This window comes from Hyalella azteca, unplaced genomic scaffold, assembly GCF_000764305.2.
Source record: "Hyalella azteca isolate HAZT.00-mixed unplaced genomic scaffold, Hazt_2.0.2 contig2151, whole genome shotgun sequence".
In the NCBI taxonomy this organism is placed as follows: Eukaryota; Metazoa; Arthropoda; class Malacostraca; order Amphipoda; family Hyalellidae; genus Hyalella; species Hyalella azteca.
In genome coordinates, this window is record NW_025932436.1 from 146,955 (window position 1) to 173,906 (window position 26,952).

A 26,952-nucleotide genomic window follows, 5' to 3' on the forward strand; every position below is an offset into this window, starting at 1 on the left:
AATTTTGCATTTAATTATGAATGTTATGAATGGAAGATTTGGATGCAAATAGAGTGTTAGCACCTCAACCAAGAAAAAAAAATGCAGGTGATGGTGGTGTAAATTAAAATCTTATGGTATTTAAAGATTATAAGGCTATTTACAGCATAATTAGTATTAAAATTTCGAAATTAAATGATGAATTGATATTGAAATAGAATGTCGTTCTATAAATCATGAATATAATTATTTGGATGCTTAAAAACAATGTATGATTATGTAACCCGTTTGAAATATTTTGACATTCTTTGAAGAACTGACTATTAATTTAATAAGCTTAAATATATTGATGAAATAACTAAGCTTAATAATTCCATCATGGGATAGAGTGAGATAAACTATCGTTTCCATTGGAGACAAATATACTCAGCATTACTATTACTTCACAGTTGGCAGTGCAATAAACTTGTATAATTTTCTGTATTTTCTGAGGACCAGAATATATTCAGCAAAACGAGTTCTTACGTAGTAGCACATTTATTCATGAATTAAAACTGTTTATTAATAGAAGCAGGTATTTATATATAACTGAAAAAATTAGCGTTAGTTTAATGTGAAGATAGTTTTGAATTTTTGAGAATATACAGTTAAATTTTGATAATTTACTATACACTACTATGAATGCATTGAAAATAATAAAAAATGGTAATATGCCTCAGAAGTGCAGGGCAAAATGTAATACTATCCATGACATTGACCATGGTGGAAATGAAGAAAATGAGGTTAATTAAACACTACTCATTTGGAAATAATGAAACTTCCATTCCTGAAAGAAAATTCGTAACTTAATAAGCAAATTTAAATTGCAATTTCTCAAAACAAAATTTTGGAACGAAGTCTGTACACAAGGCGGGTGGAATGAACTTGAAAAATTATTTGATTTCATCAGTTCCAAATGAGGATAACGATTGCTGCACAAGAAAGGTTAACTTCATTAATCACTCGCTATGCTCCCGTTCAAGGCAAATACAACATAACTAAATAAAATAGTATGCATAAAGAGGTTTTCATGGTAAAAACATAGTAAAGCTAAAAAACTTATTATTGCCTTGCAGTAGTAGGAATTATAGAATTCTGCATTCAATCAACAACCAGGATATGCGGGATTGATGAAAGTTGCAATGAACAGAACAAGTGGGGAATCCAAAAATTAAAATAAGGCAATAAAATAATTCTTTTGTGAAAAATACGTGCATATAATTAGACGAGCTTAGTGAGAGGGTGCAAATAGATACGGCAACACAATCAGGGCAAGCAGACTAATAATAAAATAAGTATTTCGGCTTCATTTCCATGCCACGTTTGTGATATTTACAGTGAACATGAGAACTACTTGGTGAGTGCTTAATAATGCAACAACTCTAGAAAAGAAATAAAATATGAATTATAACTTGAAATTCGTTGGGATGACCAGATTAGCTGAAAAATATTTTCGTTAGAAAATATATAGAAAATATATGTACTTTAAAATATACTTATTTCGTTGCAAAAAACTAATATGAATGCAATCCGACCTCTAAGTCATCCTATGAACGGCTAGGAAAAATTTAGAATTTAGCGTAAAACGAAGATGAGTCGCATGAGCTATATTTGCTGAAGCTGTGATATTCCATAAATTACTTTTTTCAACGCCGCTGCAGAGAAATAGTGATGTTAGTTTGTTCAACCTATGGAACTGACGATAAAGTTGACTCAAATTCACTGATGAATGAATTTGAAATGATAATGGTCATGTTTCAATGTGCACACTTGAGTGCTACGGTCAATTAGCACCTCGTAAAAACGTGCGTGAACAACTTCATGAGGCTCAATGCATGGTGCATGTCAGTTCTTCGTGATACATGCAGTTCACATTAAAAATGAATACCGTGCTGAGATGGTTCCTCAGTGACAGTTTACTGTTAAATTGCCAGCGTTGAATTATGCTTGCATGAGATAGGGACAGCTAAATTTACGACGATCAGAGAATCAAAGTACGGATGCAAATAACAGAAAACACCGAGAGCTCCAACAAAAAGTCTTTGGCAACTGATGCAAAAAAATCGAAGGCTAGGCTACACTGATTTGTCGGTGATTCCAAACTGTTGGAGCTCGGATATTTTCTAACTAGCTATGCATTTTACAGTTAAATCGTTTGATTAAAAGTAGTTTGGAACGAGCAGAAAAAATTAAAACTAAAATTGAACGAGCAGCCTGCTTGCTAGTCAGAGGTGGGCAGTAGCGCGCTACATGTAGCGGCCGCTACTAGCGGCCGCTACTAGCGGCCGCTACATTTTCAGTAGCGGTAGCGGTAGCGACTCTACATTTAAGGCAATGTAGCGGTAGCGGTAGCGCCCGCTACATATTTGAGTAGCGATACAAGGTTTTGCCGCTGCAGCGCTACCGCTACATTCATAGATAAAGCTTTTAGATTTTACGTAATAGTATAAAATATTATTTAAAAACCAGCATGATACATACATAATATAAATTACAGAATAAAACTACGAAAGATTTCGGTGTAATGTTGTCAACCTCAGCCTGTTACTAGTGTTAACATGTAACTTGTTACCAGAGGTGGGCAGTAGCGGTAGCGGTTGCGGTAGCGGCGCTACATTTAAGCAATTGTAGCGGTAGCGCCCGCTACATTTAGAGCATGTAGCGGTAGCGGTAGCGGCGCTACATTTCAAAGTAGCGCTGCCCAGCTCTGTTGCTAGTTAATTGGTTAACTGCAATATTACGAGCAAACAAAACTCTTCATCAGGCAAGTTACTGCACCTAATCTCTCTGCTGAAATGCCTCTTCAATCTCGATGGCTAGTGATTGCGCTGCAATTGTTGTTGGCCTTTTGATAACTATATATTGCATATAAGTACTGTTAAATTTAAGTTTTAATCCAGAAAACGGAAAGAAAACAGTTGAATTATGTTATTAGAACTACTTGTTATTAATTCAAGTATTCTTGCCAAATAAAGAGTTAACTAGATTTTGAGGTAGAAAATAGACGAATAAGATGCGAAAATGTCGGCGGCCGCGTACCTCAAATCAATTGTATTGGGCTTCAACTTCTGCAGGTTTTGGAGAGAAGTAATCGTTGATGGTGCAGACGTGGTGGTAGGATGAGTGTGTATTGAATTAAAGGTAGGAAGTGGGAGTGGCTTTGGCGAAATGGTGTGTGGTGTGCGCGAAGTCGTAAGAGTGAGCGAGGGAGAGAACGAGTCGATCGGGAACGTTCGAAAATCGATCGCTTGCGGATTCAATCTAGGGAATTCCGAGCAAATCGAAACGTTTGTTAGAAAAATTATTAACGAAGTTTTCTAGCAAATGTTAAAATTAAATCTATAATGCCTATACTTTTGGTCTTTAAAAACGCTTTACTTTTCGCTTCTTAGTAAAAATACGTTCAGCAAATAATTCTTCTAATTAAATTTATTTCATTCTAAAAAATGGAGGAAATTCGATTGAAAAGTAAATTTGTCCATTTGACATTTCTGAGCAAATTCACAATTGAAACCATTACTTTTTCTAGCTCTTTCTAGCTCTGGGAATTCGGTTTTCACTTATCGAAATTGGCTTATAATGTTAATTCTAAGGAACAATACTTCCTCCGCCAGGGGACCTTCATTGTGGGAACAATGTTTTGAAGCGCAGCGCGCATCTAAATTTCCGCACAATTTCAATGTCGCGAAGACACAAACAACGCACATTCAAAAATACGATTCGAAAGAAAACTCATTATTGCGGTGACTGAGTTTCTCTTATATAAAACTTCAGGGGCAAGAGAACTTGTTGGATTGTTTTAACTCTAACGATTTAATATCGTTCGTACTATGTCGCAACAACTTTTTTCGTGCATTCTGTCGTTGGTGTTCGGTTCATTAGGTGGAACCTTTATTTTAATGAAACTTTAGGATTTATTTCTATTCTGTTTTAAACTTCAAGTGACATTAATACCGATTATCGAAACTCTTTTCTCGTGAGTTTCAGGAGACCAATTTTGGAAACTACATTAACAGAAAATTTACAGACAGAACATTACATTACATTAACAGAAAATTGTCTACCAACGAGTTCAAATTCCCAGGAAAGTATTTATCATACTTCATTTACACGACATAATATTATAATGTGAACATAAACGCTTGTTAAACAAGTTGGAATGGCGGCATTTTTTGGATGGAGAAAGTGGATGGAAAAAAAACGAACCTGATCGGAACGCGAGTGGTTGGCCTGACGGTCGATGACCCTGCCGACCCATCCAAATAATCTGCAATTTGGGAGAATGGGATCTCAATAATAACCATAATTAGTGGCGGCATCTAAAATCTATAATCATTATAATCGTATTCGTGAGAAAATGGTTAATTTGACTTAATAGGAATCGCATTGAAAAGATGTGACAAACAACTCGCCTTCGAGAAGTAGATCTTCATAAAGATAGAAGTACTCGGCATCGGTGAGGTTCAGCAAGTCGGTGTAATCATCGAGAGCTGGTGGAGCAGGAGTAATACTTTGTTGTCGCTGCTGCTGTTGCGGTTGTAGCTGCTGCTGTTGCGGTTGTAGCTGCTGCTGTTGCGGTTGTAGCTGCTGCTGTTGTTGCTGTTGTTGTTGGTTAGTGAAAGAGGGAGTCTGAGGGCGCGAGTCGAATTGGCTCTGGAAGGAAGAGCTGCTAGCCTTGACGCCGGGGAGAGCAGGTCTGTAAACATGGCTGCTTTTCAACTTGGAAGATATTTTCGTCCGTCAAAGCGACAGTCTACGTACGGAAGAAGAGTGTCTTGATCCCGAGAATTTATAGCAAACTAATATTTAGAAAAATCTCTCGGTAAAATGTGTTTGGGTCTAGAACAGCTGACCAGAAGCCATTTAAAAGTCATATACATTGATTCTGTGATGTCATGAACTCTTTCACGAAGTCATGAACTGTTTGAGTGCAAGTCTAGGTTTAACTATATAAGAGAGAGAACTAAGGTCAATGATTTCGAGTCGAGAAGGATCGTTGGAAAATAAAAGAGATGAGAAGCACGGCTTGAATCGGCTTGAAAGGAGCCGCTACATGCCTATTTTGAGCAGAAACAAGGCAGAATTTGGTGTCGAAGTGAATTTTCCACAGGTATTGGAGAAGGGATGTATGAAATGAATCATGACATCTTCACAAATTGCGAAGTTATAAGAGAATAGAGAGTAAAAGTAGTAGGTGCAGTGAGAGTTTGGCAAGAAATAAAAAGTCGATCGAGCAAAAACAAAACTGGCAAACAAACAATTTTAGAGTAAGTCATCAGTAAAATTACGAAGGAAATAATTATAAATTACATTCGTTAGCTTTTACGCGTTTTGTTTATTCTTGATGTTTTGACAGCATTCGTAAGAGGGTCATTTTTATTTTGTGTTAAATCCGTGCAAGTTAATTAGAAATCAAGCTCAAATGAGATAAAGTAAGATATGTTCAAGAACTACGCTGAAAGAACATTGATGCAAAAAACTATTAAATTACTGTGCAGGTTTCCCGCATCCATGAACAAATGTATCAATCGACGCGACACTAATACCGATAAATAAAAACCAACTTTTACAAATTATTTACCACGATATTGCAAATCAGAAGAGCTTCGCGCATTTCAACTACCCGCAAGTATATAGAGCTGATGATAATGATAATGGTTTTGCAAAAAAAAAAAACAATGTGTTCATATCCTGTATCCTGTACCTGTAATTTTGTCGGTTGTGAAATTGTCGTTCGTCAGTCTTGATTTTGAATGCTGCTGATGTGTCAGGCAGTTTGGACAGTTCAGAATATCGACCCGTTTCCTGTACAAGAATGGACGTCTTGTCTGCGTTTGAACTTTTAATGCTCTCTCTAACTGATGAAGGTTTATCATAAGGAGGTAAAGTGAACGGTTTCAAAGTCGACGCAGATTCTATCTTCGGTGTCGTAGTTGAAGTTTTACGCTGTCGCCTTACTGGAATTTGAATTCTTGGCCGTGTTGGCCTTGAAGGTCTCTCCGTTGTTGGGTCATCCTTCGGAGTACTTTCTTGGAGCTCGATGGAAACTAAAGTCTTTTTGTCGACTTGACGATTAAGAGGAGTTCGATTCCTAACAGGAGGCTTTGCAGTAAACTTTGGTTGATGCAACTGAGGAGATCGTTGAGTAAACTCAGGTTGAGGGGGCAATGGTGTGGTAAACTTTATTGACTGCTGAACTTCAGGTCGAGATCTAGGCGGGGCGTTTTGCGGGCTTTGATTTTCAATAGAATTGAGAGGCCGATAGCTGTTTGGTTTCTCAAAATTATTCGATTTAGAAGGCTCAGTCTCGTCATAATCGTATTCGTCAATATATTCATAATCTTCAGTCACCAACGGGTAGTCGAGTTCTTCGTGGTATCTGGTTAATGGAGGGCGAGGCAAGATATCATCACTACTTTCAACCTCAAACGGATGATTGTCTGGAGCCACTGGTGAAAGAGTGTGATCGTTCCAACTGTTCTGATAAGCTTGGTTAGATCGTAGCGTTTCCACAGGCTGTACTGAGCGGTCCATCTGTCGGGTTGGATTCACATCATCAGAAATCGACTCGTGTGTATATGGCAAACTGGCCGCGTGCTGTTTTTCACGAACGCTATTTGCATTGGGCTCATGAGGCTGAGGTTGGGAAAAAAGAATTGACCCATGAGAAGCGATTAGAAATTTAGGATTTGTTTTTTCATCCGAGAAATGAGATTGGTCGTGATTTCCAATATGTATTGGGAATTTGGGTCGGTCGTAAGTTCTACCTTGTTGACTGGCAAACGGAGCAGAGGGTGGTGGGCGGTCAACGGAGGGTCTTTGGTGGCCTTTGTCATGCAATGGTGGACCAAAGTCATACAGATGTGTTGGCTGATCTTCACTGAATGGATAAATTTCTTGTGGCATTGGCTTGGGTCTTTCTCGGAAGGGATTGCTCATTTCTTGTCCATGATCGTTGTGTTCTTCAATGAATCTCTGGAATGGATTTGCCGAAGATGACAAAGAATAACCAGATGATGGTTGAATACCTGGAGATACATTGCTGCCTTTGTGGAATTTTAACGAATAAGGTTGCGCAGAAGATGGATTTGTCCGCACATTTCTTGGTGGATGATTGCTGTGGGGCTGATGTCCAAATGATTGAGGTCTAAAAGCATCAGAAATGTGAGCGGGAAAGTTGCTATGGAAAGGAAATCTGAGCTGACTTTTCGCGGCGTTGTACTCGAATGCAGATGGACCTACGCTCCTTTTGTTACTATTCTCTTGTGAAGGCCTTCTTCTGTGCCACCTTTCGATTGGTCGATGATGTAGAATATTGGAGCTCTGCCGAGCTTCAGTGTCGGAATGTTCATGAGCTCGATCTAAGTCTTCTTCGATTGAATCCAATGAGAAGAAGTCGTGTACTTTCTCTCTAACACTGGTTATTGGCTCCTTGTCAATGAATGTAAATTGGTTGAACCTTCCCGGCTTTCCAAAATTTGCAAAATTTTTGGCGTTACCAGCTGAATCCCTAAACGATTCATCGTAGCCTCGAGTCACAATTCTAGGATATCCCGACGACAAAGCCTTGTGGTCAAGTGCGAGTGATCGGCTGTTTTTACTATTGGTTTTTCTTTCGTCGAGCGTCATGTCAAGTGGGTCTGTCGCGTCACGCTTCTGTCGTAGAAGTTCGTCTCTGGGGACAGTGAAATGATACTTAAATACCTACGTCTCTTTTAAACGCACAGTCTAAAAAACTTGCAAACAAATTAATAAACGTCAAGTGATATATTTGCTTCCGTGATAAGGCGTTATTTTTCTAAAATAAATGTCATGTAATTGCTGACGTCCGACTCGGGTGAACAGAGTAAGTGACGCTACAAGTCTACTAAGTGCCACGAAGTTGAACGCCGAAGTTGCTTGTCATGAACGCCCAGACAAGCAAGTATTGGATGGAGTCGTGCTACTCATCCCTTCCTTAATAGATCTCATTAACAAAAGTAAAGTGGACAAGAATGTAAATCGAATTAAATTCATAGCGCGAGTTCAAGCTTTAGTGTTTTATTTATGCAAGCCCTATGCTTAACAATAAAGTTTTTCAGTGAGAAGATGCACTAATGGAAGGGTTCAAAAACTGAGCCTTGTCCACTAGCCTTACCGTCTTGCATTTTTTCTTACGTACAACATAACTTACGGGAATGAAAAGGTGCTTTTCGAGGTAGTCGGTGACACGCTGAATGCCCGATTAGTGGACTCCTGAACCTGGAAATGGAATAATGTCATCTGCAAGAAAATTTTTCATTCGTGCTCTATGTAAATGAAGACAATCGTAAATGTTTTATGAGAGTGCGAGCAGCTCCGAACGTTAATTTAGGGTTACGAAGATTATGAAATTTTGACGTTAAAATTGTAAATTGCACAAAAAGTTGCTAAGAGAAATTAGGTTGGCCTAGTAATTTCAGTAGAAAAAATAATTACCTATTTAAAACAATGTGCTACCAATTACGTGCCATAACGTTGGTCCAATGTGCGTCGCTGCGATTTTCGACTTAGCCAAAAGCTGATAGACTTGGAACGATTAATATTTTGTTCAAAATACAAATGACGATCATACATTCAAAAAATAATTTAGAAACTCCATATCGTCAACAACATAGTTTTGGCATCCCTTAGAGTCATTGCCATGGTAAAAAATTTTATCTACACTGTATTTATTTTTTGTTTAAATGTAAATGTGACGCCAATAATGCATCTATATGTTTCCAATGGCCGTTAAATTCATCACTAAATATTATTTTCCTGTTAATAACCAATCTGGAAATAAGTGTTGACTCTAAAGTAGGTGTGTAAAGATTTACATTCCATCTTAATTCTGTGTATTATATAACGTACCTCTTTAGCTATAGCAATATCTCGTGAGACATTGTCAAAAAAAAAGCTCTTTAATGAACAGAGACTGTCCAAACAGTTTCATTCAGTAGCGGCCCACAAAATTCATTCAAAAGTGGCCCACCAGTTTCATTCAATAGCGGCCCACCAGTTTCATTCAATAGCGGCCCACCAGTTTCATTCAATAGCGGCATTCAATAGCGGCACACCAGTTTCATTCAATAGCGGCCCACCAGTTTCATTCAATAGCGGCACACCAGTTTAATTCAATAGCGGCACACCAGTTTAATTCAGTAGCGGCACACCAGTTTCATTCAAAAGTGGCTGTAAAAACGCTTTCCGTTTTTGAGTTTGGGTTGCCGTAAGTCCGCGTTCAGGTTTTAGGATAACCACGGTTTCAACAACAAATTTCCTTTTTATTGAATGAAAAATTGTATCTGTAAGAACATAAATATATTAACCCTATATACTTCAATGTATGCTTGTAATATTCAAATATAACAAATGATAATCAAAACTATAAATAAGTTATATGAAGGCATAAATCAACGCACCGAAATATTGTGGGCAGTTTTGACGCGGGCTACGAACCACTGATCTGACACGAAACTATTCGATACGTCGTTGACTAGGTCTTACACTCTAAAGGTCTGATGAACAAGTAAATCGTAGGAGCGCATAAAAAATAGACTATTAAAAACTAAGCTAACAAAAGGTTCGCTAAAAATATTTACAGTGGCCCACCAGTTTCTTTCAAAAGTAGCCCGCCAGTTTCATTCAATAGCAGCCCACCAGTTTCATTTATTCAGTTAAATACGAACTAACCAATTCACACCACCGTCATTTGGTAAGTATTCACCGTACGTTTAGGTTCATGAAAGTAAACTATTTGCTCACTTGGAAGCGGCCACGGATGTCTTGCTGGGCAGGGTCATCCTTGCTGCTTATGATGCGTCCTTGTCGGTTGACGGCGTTCGAAGACGGACCAGAAAGCTGTAATAAATATAATTTTTCACGATAACAAATTATTTATTGAATTTGGAATAGTAATAGAAAATTTAATTATTTAAAATAACATATATAAGCCCAGTAATAATTATTGATATCAGAATGTCCGTTGATATGCGTAGCAATACAATGCCTATTAATATTAATATCAGTAGTAATGCGTTAAAGTCCGTTGCAATAATGTATTAGGAAATGTTGACTGTATTTTCTTATAATCACGTTTAATCGATAAGTTAAAGTGTTTGCTTGCAGATATTTTACAGTTTGATATACTGAACGAATCATTAACACTGGCTTCATCTAGCATGACCCTTCATTATGACATTAATTCATGAGCCAATACAATAAGTCATATTGAAATGATTTATGATAAGTTTTAACTTTCGCAAGTTCAGACAAAAAATTTAAACGCTTCAATTTTATTTACTAGGAAGTATTGTCAACCAAATCCCGCAACACCACCTAGGGTTTGGTCACGTTATACAGCATTACCACAGTCATGGATCTAAAAATGAAATTCTCGTTTTCTGTAGCAAATTCATTGTAGAAAACTTATCTTATAGCACTGATATAAAATAGAAATATTTTCACTGGAGAAATATTTTCGTTCTTAAATCGTTATAATTCAGTCGTAACTTACAAAAACTGCATGTTTGACATGAATGAAAAAATTAGTTTATTCCAGCAATGTTTCGCTATAAATAGAAAATAGCGTCAGCTAGCTTACTATCTGTAAACATTTAACAGATACACAAAAGATGAGAAAATATCTATTTCATTTATTTCCATTTGGACCATTTCAAAGAATGAAGGATTTCTGAGAGGTTGATTGTTTGGAAAATGTTTAATTTTTTGACGTGAACACTAAATAATATGTTACTCACCTCCTTCCGTCCGCTGCCGGTGCGCAGGGCCTCGGGGAAACCGTTGCTACTGTGGTGCAAATAAAAATTAGTTAGCTAATAAATTATGTGTTATCTAATGAAATAAATTATAATCGCTAGCTGGATTGTGATCAGAAGAAAGTAAAAATAATCGTTCTTACCAGAGTGTCAGAAAACTGAATCCGAAATTTTGAAGTTTATATACCCGGTTGTCGAACAAATTGGCTCCATGAACTTGGGGCAACGGAGTTGTTAAGATCAACAAGATTTGAGCAGCGACTTGGGGCTTCGAGACCCGAAACAAGCTGTGAAAATTCTAGTGGCAATAGGCAGGGTCGATAGCTGGTAAAGTATCGACAACTACAGCCTGATCAGTGCTGAAAGCACCATATTATAAGTAGAGGTGGGCAGTAGCGCGCTACATGTAGCGGTAGCGGTAGCGGCGATACATTTAAGCCATTGTAGCGGTAGCTGTAGCGCCCGCTACATATTTAAGTAGCGATACGAGGTTTTGCCACTGCAGCGCTACCGCTACATTCATAGATAAAGCTTTTAGATTTTACGTAATAGTATAAAATATTATTTAAAAACCAGCATGATACATACATAATATAAATTACAGAATAAAACTACGAAAGATTTCGGTGTAATGTTGTCAACCTCAGCCTGTTACTAGTGTTAACATGTAACTTGTTACCAGAGGTGGGCAGTAGCGGTAGCGGTTGCGGTAGCGGCGCTACATTTAAGCAATTGTAGCGGTAGCGCCCGCTACATTTAGAGCATGTAGCGGTAGCGGTAGCAGTCGATATACATTTCAAATTAGCGCTGCCCAGCTCTGATTATAAGTAGGATACTGAACTTGTGACTTAACTTATATAAAAGGAATGTTTGCGACCGTGTGAATTTTAGGATCAGCCATGCAGTTGAAAGAAGAGCGAGCTTCTTGACAAGACTTGCCGGTGAACTGCGTGTCTTAAAATTCGGCTTAAAACTCGTCACAAAACTCTGCTAGCGTGATGGTATAGAGCAGCGTGCCCAGACCAGACAAAAGGCGCCTGGGTGATAGTAATGAGGCTGTAGACGGAAATAGACAGAACACGTCCAACGTTACATCCGACGACGACTCGGAGACGGAGGACGACGAAGGCGGCGCATCAGCGTGACCGGGGACTAGGAAGTCCCGAACTCATCATAAGGTCATAAGGCTTACCTGACAGAAGGGGTGAGGTTTGAGCGCTGTGACGTTGGGGGCGATGCAGTGCGAGGGTCTGTCACGAGGACGGTGGAGATGGGTCCTGACAGGTCTACGTTACAGACCACGTTACGGGGCCAATCGCATGTCTGCAGATCGTGACTGCAGACAAATAGAAAGGCGTAAATTTAATAGACGATCAAATGGCAGGAAATTCACATAAAATCTGACGGTAGATTTTAAGATTTCAATAATTGTCGTGCTTCAATAATTGCTACAGATCGCAGAAGTTAATGATGATTTCGAGCTCTATTAGTATTACTACTATTAGAACCATTGTATAAGCGTGGGATGAGATATTCCTGATGATTGCATGTGTTAGTCAAAAATATATTAGAGATAATTCAGGTAAACATGTCTTAGCAAGAACAATTAAGCACGTTCACCAATTCAATTAATAAGCGTGAAGCAATTAAAAACTCAACCAATCTCTCGAAGCAATTCGGTATCTCGACAGAAGCCCAACAAAGCGTTAAAGTTTATTAGAAAATATTTCTCAGGAATCTGTGGAATGATAACTACCTGTAGACAAGTCCACCGGAACAGGACTCCTGCAAGGCCCCGCCGAAGACACAGACGTAGTACTGCGTGCAGTCTGTGGGGTGCTGGTAGTAACCGAAGTCTTCGGGACAACTGAAGTCCAGCACCTCGGACTTGCCTGCTGGCAGTCTGTTCCGCCGACGCACCGCCCCTCCGCTGCTGATGGAGCGCTCTTGTTGGGCCAAACTTGCGCCTGCAACCCAAAAAATATAACTCAGTACTCACTGCAGTGAGTGACGGAGAGCGCATTTTCTAAAAATCGATGAAAACGTGGTCCCGGACAGACGGACGGACGGATATGACGAGCACAATAGGGCATTTTTTCCATAAATGAGAAAATGCGCTAAAATAGAGTCGTGAATTTTTGAATCGATATTATAGGTGACTCAGTTAAAGTTGGCAAGAATAAATTGAACGCTTAATCCTCGGTTGGTACCAGTGAAATATTGCTAGATCTCGAGCAATCATTCCATTAAAGTTGAGACTTCTTTTGATGAGCATTTTTGGATGGCCATCTGCGACTATCGTCGGCTATAGGGTATATGGTCCGGCCAGGGCAAGATTCCTCGAGTTCACAGGGGTAACCGCTTGGAGAACTGGCGAACGCATTGACGAGTGGCCACGTAAAGAGAGCCGTCAAGAACGTAGGCCTGATGCAATTCGGACACATCCCGTCATTGTGAGTCTCAAAACCCACATTCCGAGAGTGAAATTATTAAAGTCGACCATGACAATGAATGCCACTAAGATTCGGCGTGGATTTCGCCCTAAACTTAATTAAAACATTTAGTAAGATGGGAGAAATCCTGCTAAAGATAAGAAATGCCTTGAACTGCAAGAAGAAGTGCGGTTAAACCATATATTTTTGGTTGGAGAAGAAAATTCTAATGCGATATAGTAGCTTACAAAAGACGGATGATCAGTGATGTATCGCCTCATCGACCCTGGTTCTTTGCTCCAAGATTTGCGTCGGTCCAACTCTAGTTTCACCCAGCATATCACGTCATAAGTTTTTGTCTTGCAGTTTTGAAATGTCTCTCTTTAGGAAAAAGTTCCATGAAGTATATCAGGAAATCGCGCCTGTTAAAAACTTGGCCATTTATGACCATTCCCAAAGTATGGCTCAGCGTCGAACGTCATATTCTCTATTTTATGCATCATTGCGACACACAGGGCGATCCACCTTACGGACGCATCTTCTTTCAGCTCGTGCTCCCGTTTGAAAAAATTAAAAATTATGTTTTTCTGACGTACCCTTGAATAGTTTTTTTATGAAATGAAATTGTGGTGTTTAATCAGACATTTAAATCATTGATGTTGTTAAGATATTATGAATAAAAGTAACCAAAATTTGTTCCATTTCGTCAGTCTGGATAGCTAGGTTTTAGATCCTGGATTGAATGTTGCCCAGTCATGTAGATTATTCATATCTTTTCCTGGCCATCGTCAATCCTTTTTAATCTATCCATGTGACTTCAGCTAGTCGAGTTATGGTCATCGAACGTTCATTCATTTGCCCGATAATATTTCTTCTATGATGAAGCATACAGACAGTGTCAGGACTGGATCTTCTTATGCAATTTTTAAATGCATTAAGTCAGTTCAGGCGCAATATAAATTAACGCCACACGTAGTGGCGTTAATTTATCAATAAAGGATAATTCCTCAAAGTTCAAAACTCACTAAATAACTAAATTAAGGTTCATCGCTTTAGCATATTTTATTAATTTCCCACTAAATCAAGTTGAGAACTAGCCCTAACTCACAACCACCACAGGATTCAGAACTAATCTTTATTTCAGCCTCAAACCTTGATCTTGCTTTCAATGATATATTTAAGACGCCGGATAAAGATATTTGAGCTAATACCATACCGGACAAAAGGCGATATTCAAAATTGTATTGAAATCGTGAAATTCATTGATGGCATTCACTCAGCGCCAAGACAATAAAAATGAATAATTCTTGATCTGATATGAGATAAAATTACACTAATTACATAGATTGGAGTCATTTTGTTGTTTATTTAAGGGCAGTTTATTTGACTATTGATGTTGTCATGACCAACCGTATGGCATTAAAATAAATTAAAGGCAATAAATTGTAGTGTTTAGATAAAAATAAAAAACGTTAATCAATTTCTACTGAATAGATTTCAAATGTAGGGAGCATTCAAAGGCCGAGGACTTTCTAATGAAAAACTTGAGCCAGAGAAAAGAAAACTCGATTTTTAATAACTACTCCATAGAACTTGACTCGTATAGGAAACACGTCAGATGACTCTAGGCGCAAAACAGCTTTACATTTTAAAATCATTCAAAGAATTTAAAAGCTGCCGCTAATCGTTCTCATGAACCTTGATTTTAAATTATCTTCAGAATAAAACACCATTTATGATTTCCATTTACCCGCTATTCAGAAGAACGATGTGCATTACAGTCAAGTCACAGGGTTTTGCCGACATCATTTTAGCTCCAGGTGATCAAACAGTCGTCTTGGGCTAGTCATGCGATCTCGCCCGTAACCTTCCTCTAGTGCAGACGTCTTGGCAATACTGCACTTTCTATGCGAGCTACTAATGCCCGTGAGGAAACGGTCTCGAATTCTGAACCAAGGCCACCGCATACAGGGGCACCACCATGGGTACTGTAACTTTCATATCCCCAGGGTAGCCAATCAGGGCTCACCTGCGCTCATCTTCTGAAAATCACTTTTCTCTTCCACTGAGATCACGCAATCTTTAGTTTCCGGAATTCTTAGGTTCAAGGTCCAACTTCTCAAGTATTTCACTTTTGTTATTTTCATACTGCAAAACTTTATTATTAAATTTCTTCATCTAACAACACTAGAACCAAAATGCCGCACTAATTCAGGCATAGTAATTGGGTTTGTGTTACCTTCGATTTGTCACTATGAAATGACTTGTATTTAATCCGATTAGCGAATTAAATTTTTTAAATTCATGGAATTCGAAGCCGGTAGCACGATTCCATGCCAGTTAAAAAAATGAACGCAATTCCAACAAGTTGACTGTTATAAATTAATGCAATCACATCGTACTCATTACCATTAATAGTTTTTTATCAAAATCTTCTATCAATCATGCACTTTTTCTGGACGTTATACTCGTAGAATATATTGGGTTCAGTCATAGTTCAGACTGTCTTGAAATTTATGCAGAATGATCTAAATCATTTATTCAGAATCAGCTCACCGTAACAAAATGAAGTGGCGAATTACAGAGAAAAAGACTTCGCTCTGTCATTATGAGAACAGCGTAATGCATCTTGAATCCCACAGGCAGCTTCCCATGGGTAGCAAAGGCAAAATGCTCTAACTTGACCAGCTTGACGTTACAACAAGTATGCAGTAACGAGGATAACAATCTTACAGATGACAAATTTTCATCGCAAATAATTTTGTTACAGAGAATTATCCCGTGAATAACTTAAAAAATGCACTTGCAGAACGACAAAAAATTTTCAGGTAATTTGTCGAATCAGAATAATTTCCTGAATTTTTATCAGAACAAATTCTGAATCTAAAGTTAGACCTAACTATTAGCTACACAAGATTCACGATTAATAGATTCATCCTCTGTAACTGAAACCCTGATTTTCATTGCCAATAGCTAATGCGCTTACTCACCAGATAACTTCCATGGACAAGAAAATTAGTAAGCAAGGTTGTATTGATGAGATACATTCCTGGAAATACCATAAGACAAGACCAGCAATCTCATGCCAGTCAGTCCTATAAATACCATAAGACATGACCAGCAATCTCATGCCAGTCAGTCCTATAAATACCATAAGACATGTCCAGCAATCTCATGCCAGTCAGTACTATAAATACCATAAGACATGACCAGCAATCTCATGCCAGTCAGTCCTATAAATATCATAAGACATGACCAGCAATCTCATGCCAGTCAGTCCTATAAATATCATAAGACATGACCAGCAGCTCCAGCACGCAATAAAGCTATTCTCTGTAGCTTCTTCTACACAAAGAAGACCTTAAAACGAACGCGTGGAAGATCAATTGCATACACAGGATTTTTTCAGTCGATCGTAACCGTCCTGAACGCAGCAGTAAGATCGTGGGAACAGCACACTCATTGCAGCTTCGGTCCTACAAAATCATTCACTCGAGGGAAGAGTCAACGTATCATTCATTCATTCGCGTATCATTCATTACGGGCTGGTATGAATATTATTAGTTAGTGTTTATTTCCCATGCCATTAAAGAAAATATTTAATTGTTTGCCCGGATTGAATAATTTTATCAAAAGTGATGAAAAATCTAAAGCAGGATAAATCAGAGACTTCATTGTGTATTGATGTTTAGTTACTAGAACGCGCTATAATTAGTTTATGGCGTGGCTTGGTAAATAATAATTTCATCATTCGCGATATTTTAGAATTTATATAATAGATAGCAACTGTATAAAAATCAATTAGTTCGAATTTCAATTAGACAGATATATAAAACACGAATTAGATGTGAAGCCTGACCTTTGTTTTCAGAGCTTCATGAAGCGCCAGTTTGCCATGATTTTCATTGCAAAACATCTTGTATAGATCGCAGGGAGTATAATAACTTTAATTGCGGCTCATATGTTACAGCAATTTAAATTAGTGACCTCATTTACAAGGTGAATTACAACTTAATTACTTTTTAATGAGTATTCGACTAACTAATGATGATCTGACCGTAATTCGGAAGGGTGATGACGAGAGAACTCTCATTATCACTGGTCACGGATACGGCACTAAATAAGTTTCATGACGTGCCTATAAATAAAAAGTTCAGAAACTTATTAATAAGAATATAACTAAGGAATGAGGTCAGCATAGAATGTATGGCTGCGAATGTAGATGATCAAGCTGTAGATACCCTATTTAGGTAATTATTAAGAGTCTCTTGACATTCCATGTTAATGAGAAACTAAAATTACATGTAACTTAATCTTGTTCATTGACGGGCTGCACCTAAAGCGGCATAATTAGATTATTTTCGCCTAAATGTTTACCTTTGCATGCGTTTAAGGCCATTTTTTCCATGAGCTCGCGACCTTTCTGTCACTCTCACTCCATATCCCAACTTTGTTTAATTTTCGACGCCTATAAGAGAACATTATCAAAGGCACGGTCCATATGCGTGGGGTGCTGGTACTAAAATGCAGCGTACTGTATTTTATAATGAGGTAGCTGCCTCATCTGAACTGAGTGAGCGATTTATGTGTTAATTTGAATGTCAGATTGCACATTTTGAAGGAACTTGTCTGATTTTGTCTGTGTTGATGAACATTTCTGAGGTAATGTAATTTAGTGTCCGGAACTTAATCAAACATAAAGTGTTGAAATTAAATTTTTCTCAAGTGCAAAAATATACTTCTATACCCCATTTTGTCCAATAAATGGAATACATGTCCGTTACGTGTACAATGGAAAAAGTTTAGCCTATGAAAAAGCACATATCAGACCCCAATAGCCGAGCGAGCTATTGAATTCATTTTTATCTCTACTTTATTTCCAGTAACTAAATCATCGAGATGAATTGCATGTTTGTTAAGGTCATAAATGAATTGGTGGGGTTCTAAATAAAAGTCACTCATAATTGCTACATTTAAATTTTTTTAGAAATTTATCCATGGTGAGCTGGTAATTAACGATTTAATTTTGTTTCACCCTAAAACTTCAAGTGACATTCAAAACGCCGAAAAATAATCTGAGTGACGAAGTCTTTGACTTCGACTAAACAAGAATATTAAATGAATTTAAGGAAAAATTGCAATGCACGATCATGTTAGGCTGAAATAATGACAGTTATTTAGAGGCAAGTTTCTTGACAATCACGCACTGTACAGAAATCTCAACAGAAAACAAATTAAAGGGAAATTGAAAAATCCAAATCATTGTTAGAAATCTAATCAGAGGTTGCTAACTATTAGCTGCTGAACGTCCATTAACACGTCGCTAAAGATCCACACCTCAGAGACTGATTAGTTGCTCCAGACAATCACTGGTTGATTACCGCCGAAAAGCCGCCTAAAAAACCTCCATCAGGGTCAGTACCTCACTTGCTTTAAGTATTGTTGCGTTTGGAGGTCACGCTGCCAGAAAGTAAAAGTTCGGCCTACTTCGCAAACTCGGCCAAGCCACTCGCAGTCGACGAGCTTGAACGGCTTCCGGGGCACTTGCAATGTGCAGTGCAGGAGAGCGAGTAGGTGTGTCGGGGGATGACCGCATCTTTGTGAATACTCTTATAATTCAGTGAGACCATATGCGTGAGAATATATGTATGTGCGAAGAGTCAATATGTGTGTGAGAAGAGTCCGCTTGCGAGCGTTTTATTTTGGCACAAAGAAAGGTCATGGTTTCAAAAGTTTCAAAACTGGCATTGAATTCAAATCATATCACCAAGTTTATTTATGGTGATGTGTGTTGCTATAGAATTATAGAATTGTAGAAGACTTAACGGGTATAGAGACATTTGAGAGCAGACTGTTGATTCTCAATAAGATTTAACCTTCGTTCTCCCCTCAAACAAAACTGTAGTCCCCCTAGTGCATGTACTGTAGCTCTTTTATCTCACTATTTGCCCCCACCCGCTCTACCCTCACACTCAGCCATCTCACAGCTCTACCCTCACACTCAGCCCTCTCACAGCTCTACCCCCACACTCAGCCATCTCACAGCTCTACCCTCACACAAAGCATTCTCACAGCTCTGCCCTCACAAGCAGCCCTCTCACAGCTCTACCCTCACACTCAGCCTTCTCAGAGCTCTACCCTCCCACTCAGCCCTCTCAGAGCTCTACCCTCCCACTCAGCCCTCTCACAGCTCTGCCCTCACACTCAGCCCTCTCACAGCTCTACCCTCACACTCAGCCCTCTCACAGCTCTACCCTCACACTCAGCCCTCTCACAGCTCCACCCTCACACTCAGCCCTCTCACAGCTCTACCCTCACACTCAGCCCTGTCACAGCTTTACCCTCACACTCAGCCCTCTCACAGCTCTACCCTCTCACTCAGCCCTCTCATTAACAGAAGTGCAGCGTTTCGCCAATTCATCTTCAGCGCAAGAGAAAGTAGTGTCTGACCTTCGACCACCAAGCGGCACTCAGGTCGCAGTCAGGATCGCGATCAGTCATGGGTGCGCTGAATAATTCAGCTCATTCAAGACATTGCAGGAGTGAATTATTGCATAGGTCTGCTGCTGCATGTAATTCTGAGGCCATTCGTCAGGCTGGGGCCATCGATGCACCTTTTAACATCGGAATTACTGCGGTAGTTGCGTCGTGGTTTTAGATTTTCTGTCGCTTATATTGTGGTTGCTGCGCAGCTTATGGAATAATTACGATGGTTACTTTGCCTTAACTTCAAGACAGTATTTGCAGTGAAGATTTACAAAAAAATAAAGAAATAATTTTTTTTAAATGGGAAGATAGGGAAGTAGTGTGGTCAGAGTTCTTTCCCTGTGGAATTCTAAATATTTTGTGGAATACTAAAATATTTTACTAGATACATTTTCGCAATAAAATAATTGCACCAAATTACAGATTAGAAGAAGATTTTCATTTTATCCTATGCTTACGCGTGCACCTCGTCCAAATTTTAGCTGCGTATTATCTAGTACTTCCAGTCCAAAGCAACGCGTATGATCCAGTCTTTCTAATCATACCTGCTTAGCTCACCGTATGTTCCCGTCACTCATACAGACGTCACACAAGGGAAGATTAAGGAGTCTAGTTAAGCACACAAACCAAGGTTCTTGCGTAACGCGCTTGTTCCGAACGTGAGGCAAGACCACAGGTGCGGAGTCCAAATTAAAGCATTCAAGAGAACCTTTTTGGCAGCTGACAATGCACCAATGACCAGTCAGTTTCAGAAGCTGCTAAGCCCTGCTAAGTCATTCGTGGGTCTTAAGCGGAAGATTATCGGACATCAATCGGACAAGGAAAGTGTAAATAAAATTATTTTCAAGGGATATTTTTCATTTAAAATTTAGAGGACTTCATGCATCAGGCAAAATAAATTTATTTACAAATATTGGCGATTATTAGAGCAAGGATGTCATAGCGATTAGAACAACATATATAAAAAAGAAGAATGACAATTATTTTTGAACGAATGCAAAATATTGAGATGACAAAATTTTATTTGAGATAACCAAAAAATAAAAGGAGAAATGATCCAATTAATGAAAAGAAATGAGTGTGTGATGCCATTGTATTTTCTCAATGAGCGATTGAGGAAGATAATCACACAATTACTTCTCGTCAGAAGTTTCGATTGTTTTACAAGGTCCCAATTTTATGACCAATTTATTGCTGAAGAAGTGAGTTCACTGTCTTGGTAGCAGCTTTATTTACGACCTCGCGAACCTCAAGATTTACGCCTGACGAAGCCGTCCACAAAAATAGCGTGGATGTGGAGCAGGGATTTCTGAAGTGAAATTTGAGATCGTCATCCTTGACTTGTGACTCTTTGATAATTAGTGTTTCATTGTACGCATCTCCCAGGAAACGAGCTCACGATCTGATTTTTCAAAATTTTCCCTCCATGAGAGATCTCAGAAGGTCAGATGGATGTAAGAGTCGTATAGGTATATTGATCTTTATCGTTCAAAGGTAAAAATAAGGGCAATCAATTCTATTGCTTTGTTGTTATTAACATGGTTGATTTTCTAGTCATAACTGCTGGGAAACCGCCTAAGATAAAATTAATCTGTTTAATTTAGAACCTTCTAGTCAAAAAATATTCCCATAGAATGGAATGGGATGAACGAAAACGGTTTTATAACATACCATATCACAAATTATGAGAGTAATAAAAGCTTTTATTCTGCCTGGATTTCCTGTATAAATCACTTACGGCAGCTCTCATGCAGTTACAGAAGCGCCCCTAAACCACAATAACCTCATCACTATTAAAAACCAATTCTAAAGTCATCAGACTGTGAAACAATGCCACTGTGATTCTCATGTGGAAATTCCTTCTCACAAAAATCCCATAAAAAAACTTGCTCTGGGATTTTACTCATTGTGTTTTCAGGCGCGAAATATTTGAGATCTCGTAAATCCACGGTGATGATCCTCTCCTGAACGTTTGTGGCAGCTGGGGACATGAAGGCGAATACAAAATCTGTTGTAGCTTCCCTCTAGAGATAATTTTTGAGACCTTAGCCCACACAGTTCCCAGACTACGAACGTGAGGCCCGAATGTCGTTTGATGACTTTACGTAGCACATCCACCGAGCACATTTCTATGTGCGTGCCATATAATTTGGATTAGGAGGAAAACAAGAGTGGAAAAGGTAACAGAAGGGCAGAGTGGAAACATGAAACTTAGGGGTAGAAGTGTTTTTTTTTCCTTTGCGAGGATATGGAAAACTCTTTTAAATTAGGATCTTGTATTAAGAGAAATTTAATTCATTATTATTTAAGGGAGATAGTAAAAGAATTACGTAAAATTGTTGAAATTGAGGTTTCTAATTAAGTGTCTGTATAGCTCAGGCTCGGCCTTTTTTGGCGCTAAGCAGGAAAACCAGAGACTACTTGAAACCATTTTGATTGAAACATGCAAGTCATTAGTGAAATTTCCTTGAGTGTTGTGGAACGAAGAGTTAATTTTCGTGGCAACGTTAATGCTCCAACCTTAACGACAACGTTAATAGTCCATTTATTCCCAACCATTTCTAAGCATGAATAAATTTGAAAAATCGAAGACAATTCGACAGAAACCAAAGGCAGGAATGACTTGCATTCAAATATGCCTGTAATTATCTTACTATGGCATGCAGATACATATGATCTGTGAAATAGGCAAAGCTAGAATTTGATTTTTTTATATTGTCTCTTTCTTTGACATAAGAATTTTCGTGAAAAATTATGTCACGATTGTTCTTCTGCACGGAAATTTTCATGCATGAAGCCCAATCTGCAATGGTCACTATATCGGGGGCCCTAGTCCGGTATTTCATCAATCCGCTAATGCAGATCTCGGAAACATTGATTAATTTTATGCAAAATACATGGATTTCCGATACCTATACACTGAAGGTAATTGAATGATGGATACATGAAATTTTTACTAATTTCAATTGTTACATGAAATACTTATCAATTTCAATTATACTAAATAACTCTCATGAATAATTGCGTCTGATAATCATAAAATAAAATCATGTTGAACGATTTCTTCAGAGGTGATTATTTCTCGCTCGCTGCAGACACGACATGAGAGCGCGCGTAGTATATCCATGCAGACGTGCAGTGCACCGCTGCACTCGACAAGCGTAACGAGCGAAATTGCTTGTGAATCCTGGCTAATGAGTGCAATAAAAATTAAGGAAACGGAATTAAATATAAATTATTGAAGTATTGTGACTTTACGGAAGCCTGGTAATATTCTAAGCTAAGCACGAACGCTAAATTATGAAAGTTCAGGCAAGTTTCGCCCGCAATTACAATATTCCGTTTAAAATTTTAATAATAAATTTAAAATTAATGAAATGGAATTCATTTGAAAATATTTTTCCTTCACTTTATTTTATTACTCATTCATTCAAGAAGTGCTATATGGTTAATATAATCATGTAATTTTACTTTAAAGTTTAGTGAGCCTAGTAGTTATTTCGTTTCAAAATCCTTCTTGTCGAGTAAATCGTGAGTTATTGAATAACGCATCATTAGCTAATCCTAGCACTCACTAAGACTTCCAATTGAAATAATAACAAATTTTTATGTAATACAATACTCCAGTGAAATCGTTATCATCAATATTAATCCTGCAACTGCTGATAAAAATTATAAAACAATTTTCACAATAAATCACTCCACCCACGATGGATTTCCAAATGTTGGAAAATTATTCTCTCTGCAAGAAATTAGATATTCATGAATGAAATTCAACAATTCATTAGTATATAAATCTTTGTTTTCGATATCCTTAAAGTTAGGCAAGCGCCTGCTCACGTAACGTAAGCCTATATTCAAGTCTGTAGAGAATATAGGAGTGAATATTAATCCTCGTAGAGTCGAAAACATGTTTTATATCTTAATGCTTAGCGAAATGGTCGAGCAGGCGGAGATTACGAGACAATCTCGCTTGACTCCGCTATACCTATTTGACGCAGCAAGATTTGACCATCGGCACCGAAATATTATCAACGAATAAATGTTCTTGTTTCACGACCGTAGCTTTCAGAAATAAAAAAATAATAATAATCAAATAGGTGAATTTTTTGTTGGTTTATTATGGTTAATTTCCGTAAAGAGTTAACGCCTATAACTGGGGTGCGCTTTTAATCAAAGCATATGCAAAAATTCATTCCTGATTTGCCGGATGACTCGACCTAAGTTTCGCTCTATCCCAGTAAAATCCGAGCAATGTTAAATCAATGCTAATTTGATCTGCATGCGTAAAGAATAAAATTCACACATTTTCACGTAAGAGGAATAACTAACTCGTGCATTATTTTTATTCGTTGTCTTAATCGAAGACAGACAACCAAAGGCCAATCATTCATTGACCATTTTTTGCGTCTCCAAAAATTCTTAGGAGATACGAAAAGAATTTATAACATGAAACCGGAGCAGCCAGCATTCGAACTGGCATTTTCTTCAGAAATAGTATGGATCGTGCATAATTTTTGTATTGACTACTGAGCAGAAATTAAGCTGCTGAGGCATTCAAATTTGCAGTGAAACTAAAGTGCTAAGATCAACTCATTTATTTCCATTTTAACAAATTGAGCTGTAGAAATTAGCAATAACAACGCTCTGATAATGTAAATAATAACAAGTAGGATAGTGGGCAATATGAGGCCCATATGAACTATTTTTAATTAATTCACTGATTGTTTAAGAGCAACAATTCAACTTGACAGCACAATCGAGCAGATACGAATTTAGCTGTTATAGAGCTGAATTTGAAGCGCCTTGCTTTCAGATCAAAAAACTTATATCAAATAGAGATCACACATTTTATTTGTTTGAATATCAATGCATATTTAATTTGATCCGAAATTATTTGTAAATCATTTTACGCAAATGCATTAGGATGACAGACGTGAAAGACAGACGAGTCAAAAATTTAATTCAGTTCAGTAAAAAAAATCACAGACATGTTATAATTATTTAGGATGCGAATTTGATTTTTGCTTCATTTAATTTTGCAAATCATTTTTAAAAAACATGGGCGGGATGTTACAATTATTTAGGATACGAATTTGATTTATGCCTCATTTAATTTTACAATTTATTTTAAAGACCTTGGACGGGATGTTACAATTATTTAGGATACGAATTTGATTTTTGCTTCATTTAATTTTACAGTTTATTTTAAAAACATTGGGCGGGATGTTACAATTATTTATGAAACGAATTTGATTTCTGCATAATTTAATTTCACAATTTATTCTAAAAACCATGGGCGGGATGTTACAATTATTTAGGATACGAATTTGATTTTTGCTTCATTTAATTTTACAGTTTATTTTAAAAACCATGGGCGGGTTGGGTTCAGGAACGATAACGCTCCTGGTATGGCCGGCGCCTACGAATTAAGTAAACCAGTTCTGGGAGATGTTGTTAGCCTTGAATGCGCTTCTGCGGCCGACGCACCACTAAACCTTCTTCTCACTTTATTATATTGGTCAGAAATTATTATCTGTCATCAATATATTTATCCTCAAGCCAAAACTGTGTTGATCGTTATCGTGGAAAATATTTAATTAAGTTGACTTTGATTTTTAACAGGGGGTCGATATATACGCTTCTATAAAACTATATTTCGTTTGGACACGAAATGAGCTCTGTAAATTTTCATAGTCCAAAAATATTTGAAAAATAATTTTCCCATAAAGTCCCACAAGTTTTTCTCTCGTTAGGAAATATAAAAATTAAATGCCGAAAATACATTTTTTCGCATTTTATTATGGATGACAGCAGAGAGGCCCAATGCCAAGAAAATTCAAAGCATCGTTCAAGTCAAGAAATCGTTGTTTTGCTCGTTTGCTTTGATTTTATCGTCATATGATAAACACTTCACATTTTCCAATATGGTGTTCGTTCAGACTATCTTTAAGGCTTCTGTTTTTGCTTCCAAGAATAAAAAATGATTGATCGCGGCCGTGAAAATGAAGCAGAACAAGTGGCGTCAAGGCCAAGTTTTAGTTCAGTTCAATGAACATCTGCCGTCGCGTCTTCAGTTTTTTAAAAGTTTTTTTCTTCACTTGTTTAAAGTCAGTTGTTTAAAGTTTTTTGTTCGTCTTCAGTTGTTTAAAGTTTTTTAAAAGAAAAATATGACCAAAAAAGAACGTTGCCAACTTTAGTATGGAGTCTACAAAATCCACGAATAATTCATGTCGGCACTCTCATCTCAATTTATAGTGGAAAAAATCTCGCCAACCAAAAATTTTTAGAGGCATGAATTTAGAGAGAGAGTGAATCAAATAAGTTTAAATTGGGCGTTGCTCAGAATTGTTTAGTCATTTATATTTTATGCTTATTTATCCAAGGTTAGTTGTCAAATATATTCAGTGTGAGAATCCGAAATGATCGCATTGGATCGACTCACCTCCAAACATTTCTGCAAAGTTATGTTGAAGTAAAAATTAAATAGAAGCTCCTTATTAATTATACAAGGTATTCTAGCATTTATTATTTTTTTCAAATTCGTTGCTTATAATTTTTCAACTTTATTTTCAAAGTTCAAAGAGATTAGAATGAGTTTTATCAGGTACTATTTAGTTGTATATCCATGCCATGATGTTGCCAGTCAAGTGAAATACGTATAACATCTGTTGTACTGTAGACATTTTTTTCACTGGATTCTAGCGAGTTTTTATTCATTTATTCTGAAAATTAGATAAGATCCTAGGTAGTCAAAGTTTAGGCAAAAAATAAAAAATCAAAGTCAAAACAAAGAGCTAAAATTATATTCAAATTTAAATAGTTAATATTAGTATCTCCAGGTAAATAAATTATTGGAAATTTATCTCGCGCAACATGTATGTGGGTAGCCAAATAATGAGCAGTTGCTGTGATCTAATAATGGCCGAGGTGACCAGTCTTGCCAAGGCTTTCCAGTTGTCCATATTCGTGCAGACAGCTTGTGCAGACCACTCATTGTATGCAGACGGCTTGTGCAGACCAGTCATTGTATGCAGACAGCTTGTGCAGACCACTCATTGTATGCAGACAGCTTCTGCAGACCACTCATTGTATGCAGACAGCTTGTGCAGACCACTCATTGTATAAAATTCTATCGTAAAAACATATTATTTGTATCGATTCATATGACTTAGTGTTTGGACCATCAGTAGTTCAAAAAGGAATACATTTACGTTATATTTCCAGTGAAAAAATGT

The 26,952-nt window shown here is 37.6% G+C and overlaps 1 protein-coding gene across 1 annotated transcript in view; it reads right to left on the reverse strand.

Moving 5' to 3' along the window:
- The window catches only part of LOC108672449 (mucin-17), a 115,159-nt gene that overhangs the window by 22,227 nt on the left and 65,980 nt on the right, over positions 1 to 26,952 (reverse strand). The window contains exons 3-11 of the mRNA XM_018160112.2: positions 12,553 to 12,763; positions 11,989 to 12,132; positions 10,779 to 10,827; positions 9,784 to 9,879; positions 8,192 to 8,259; positions 5,723 to 7,693; positions 4,431 to 4,714; positions 4,225 to 4,285; positions 3,058 to 3,279 (exon numbers count right to left, since the gene is read on the reverse strand). Of these exons, the coding sequence (XP_018015601.1) occupies positions 3,058 to 3,279; positions 4,225 to 4,285; positions 4,431 to 4,714; positions 5,723 to 7,693; positions 8,192 to 8,259; positions 9,784 to 9,879; positions 10,779 to 10,827; positions 11,989 to 12,132; positions 12,553 to 12,763 (3,106 nt within the window). The remainder of the gene's footprint in view (positions 1 to 3,057; positions 3,280 to 4,224; positions 4,286 to 4,430; positions 4,715 to 5,722; positions 7,694 to 8,191; positions 8,260 to 9,783; positions 9,880 to 10,778; positions 10,828 to 11,988; positions 12,133 to 12,552; positions 12,764 to 26,952) is intronic.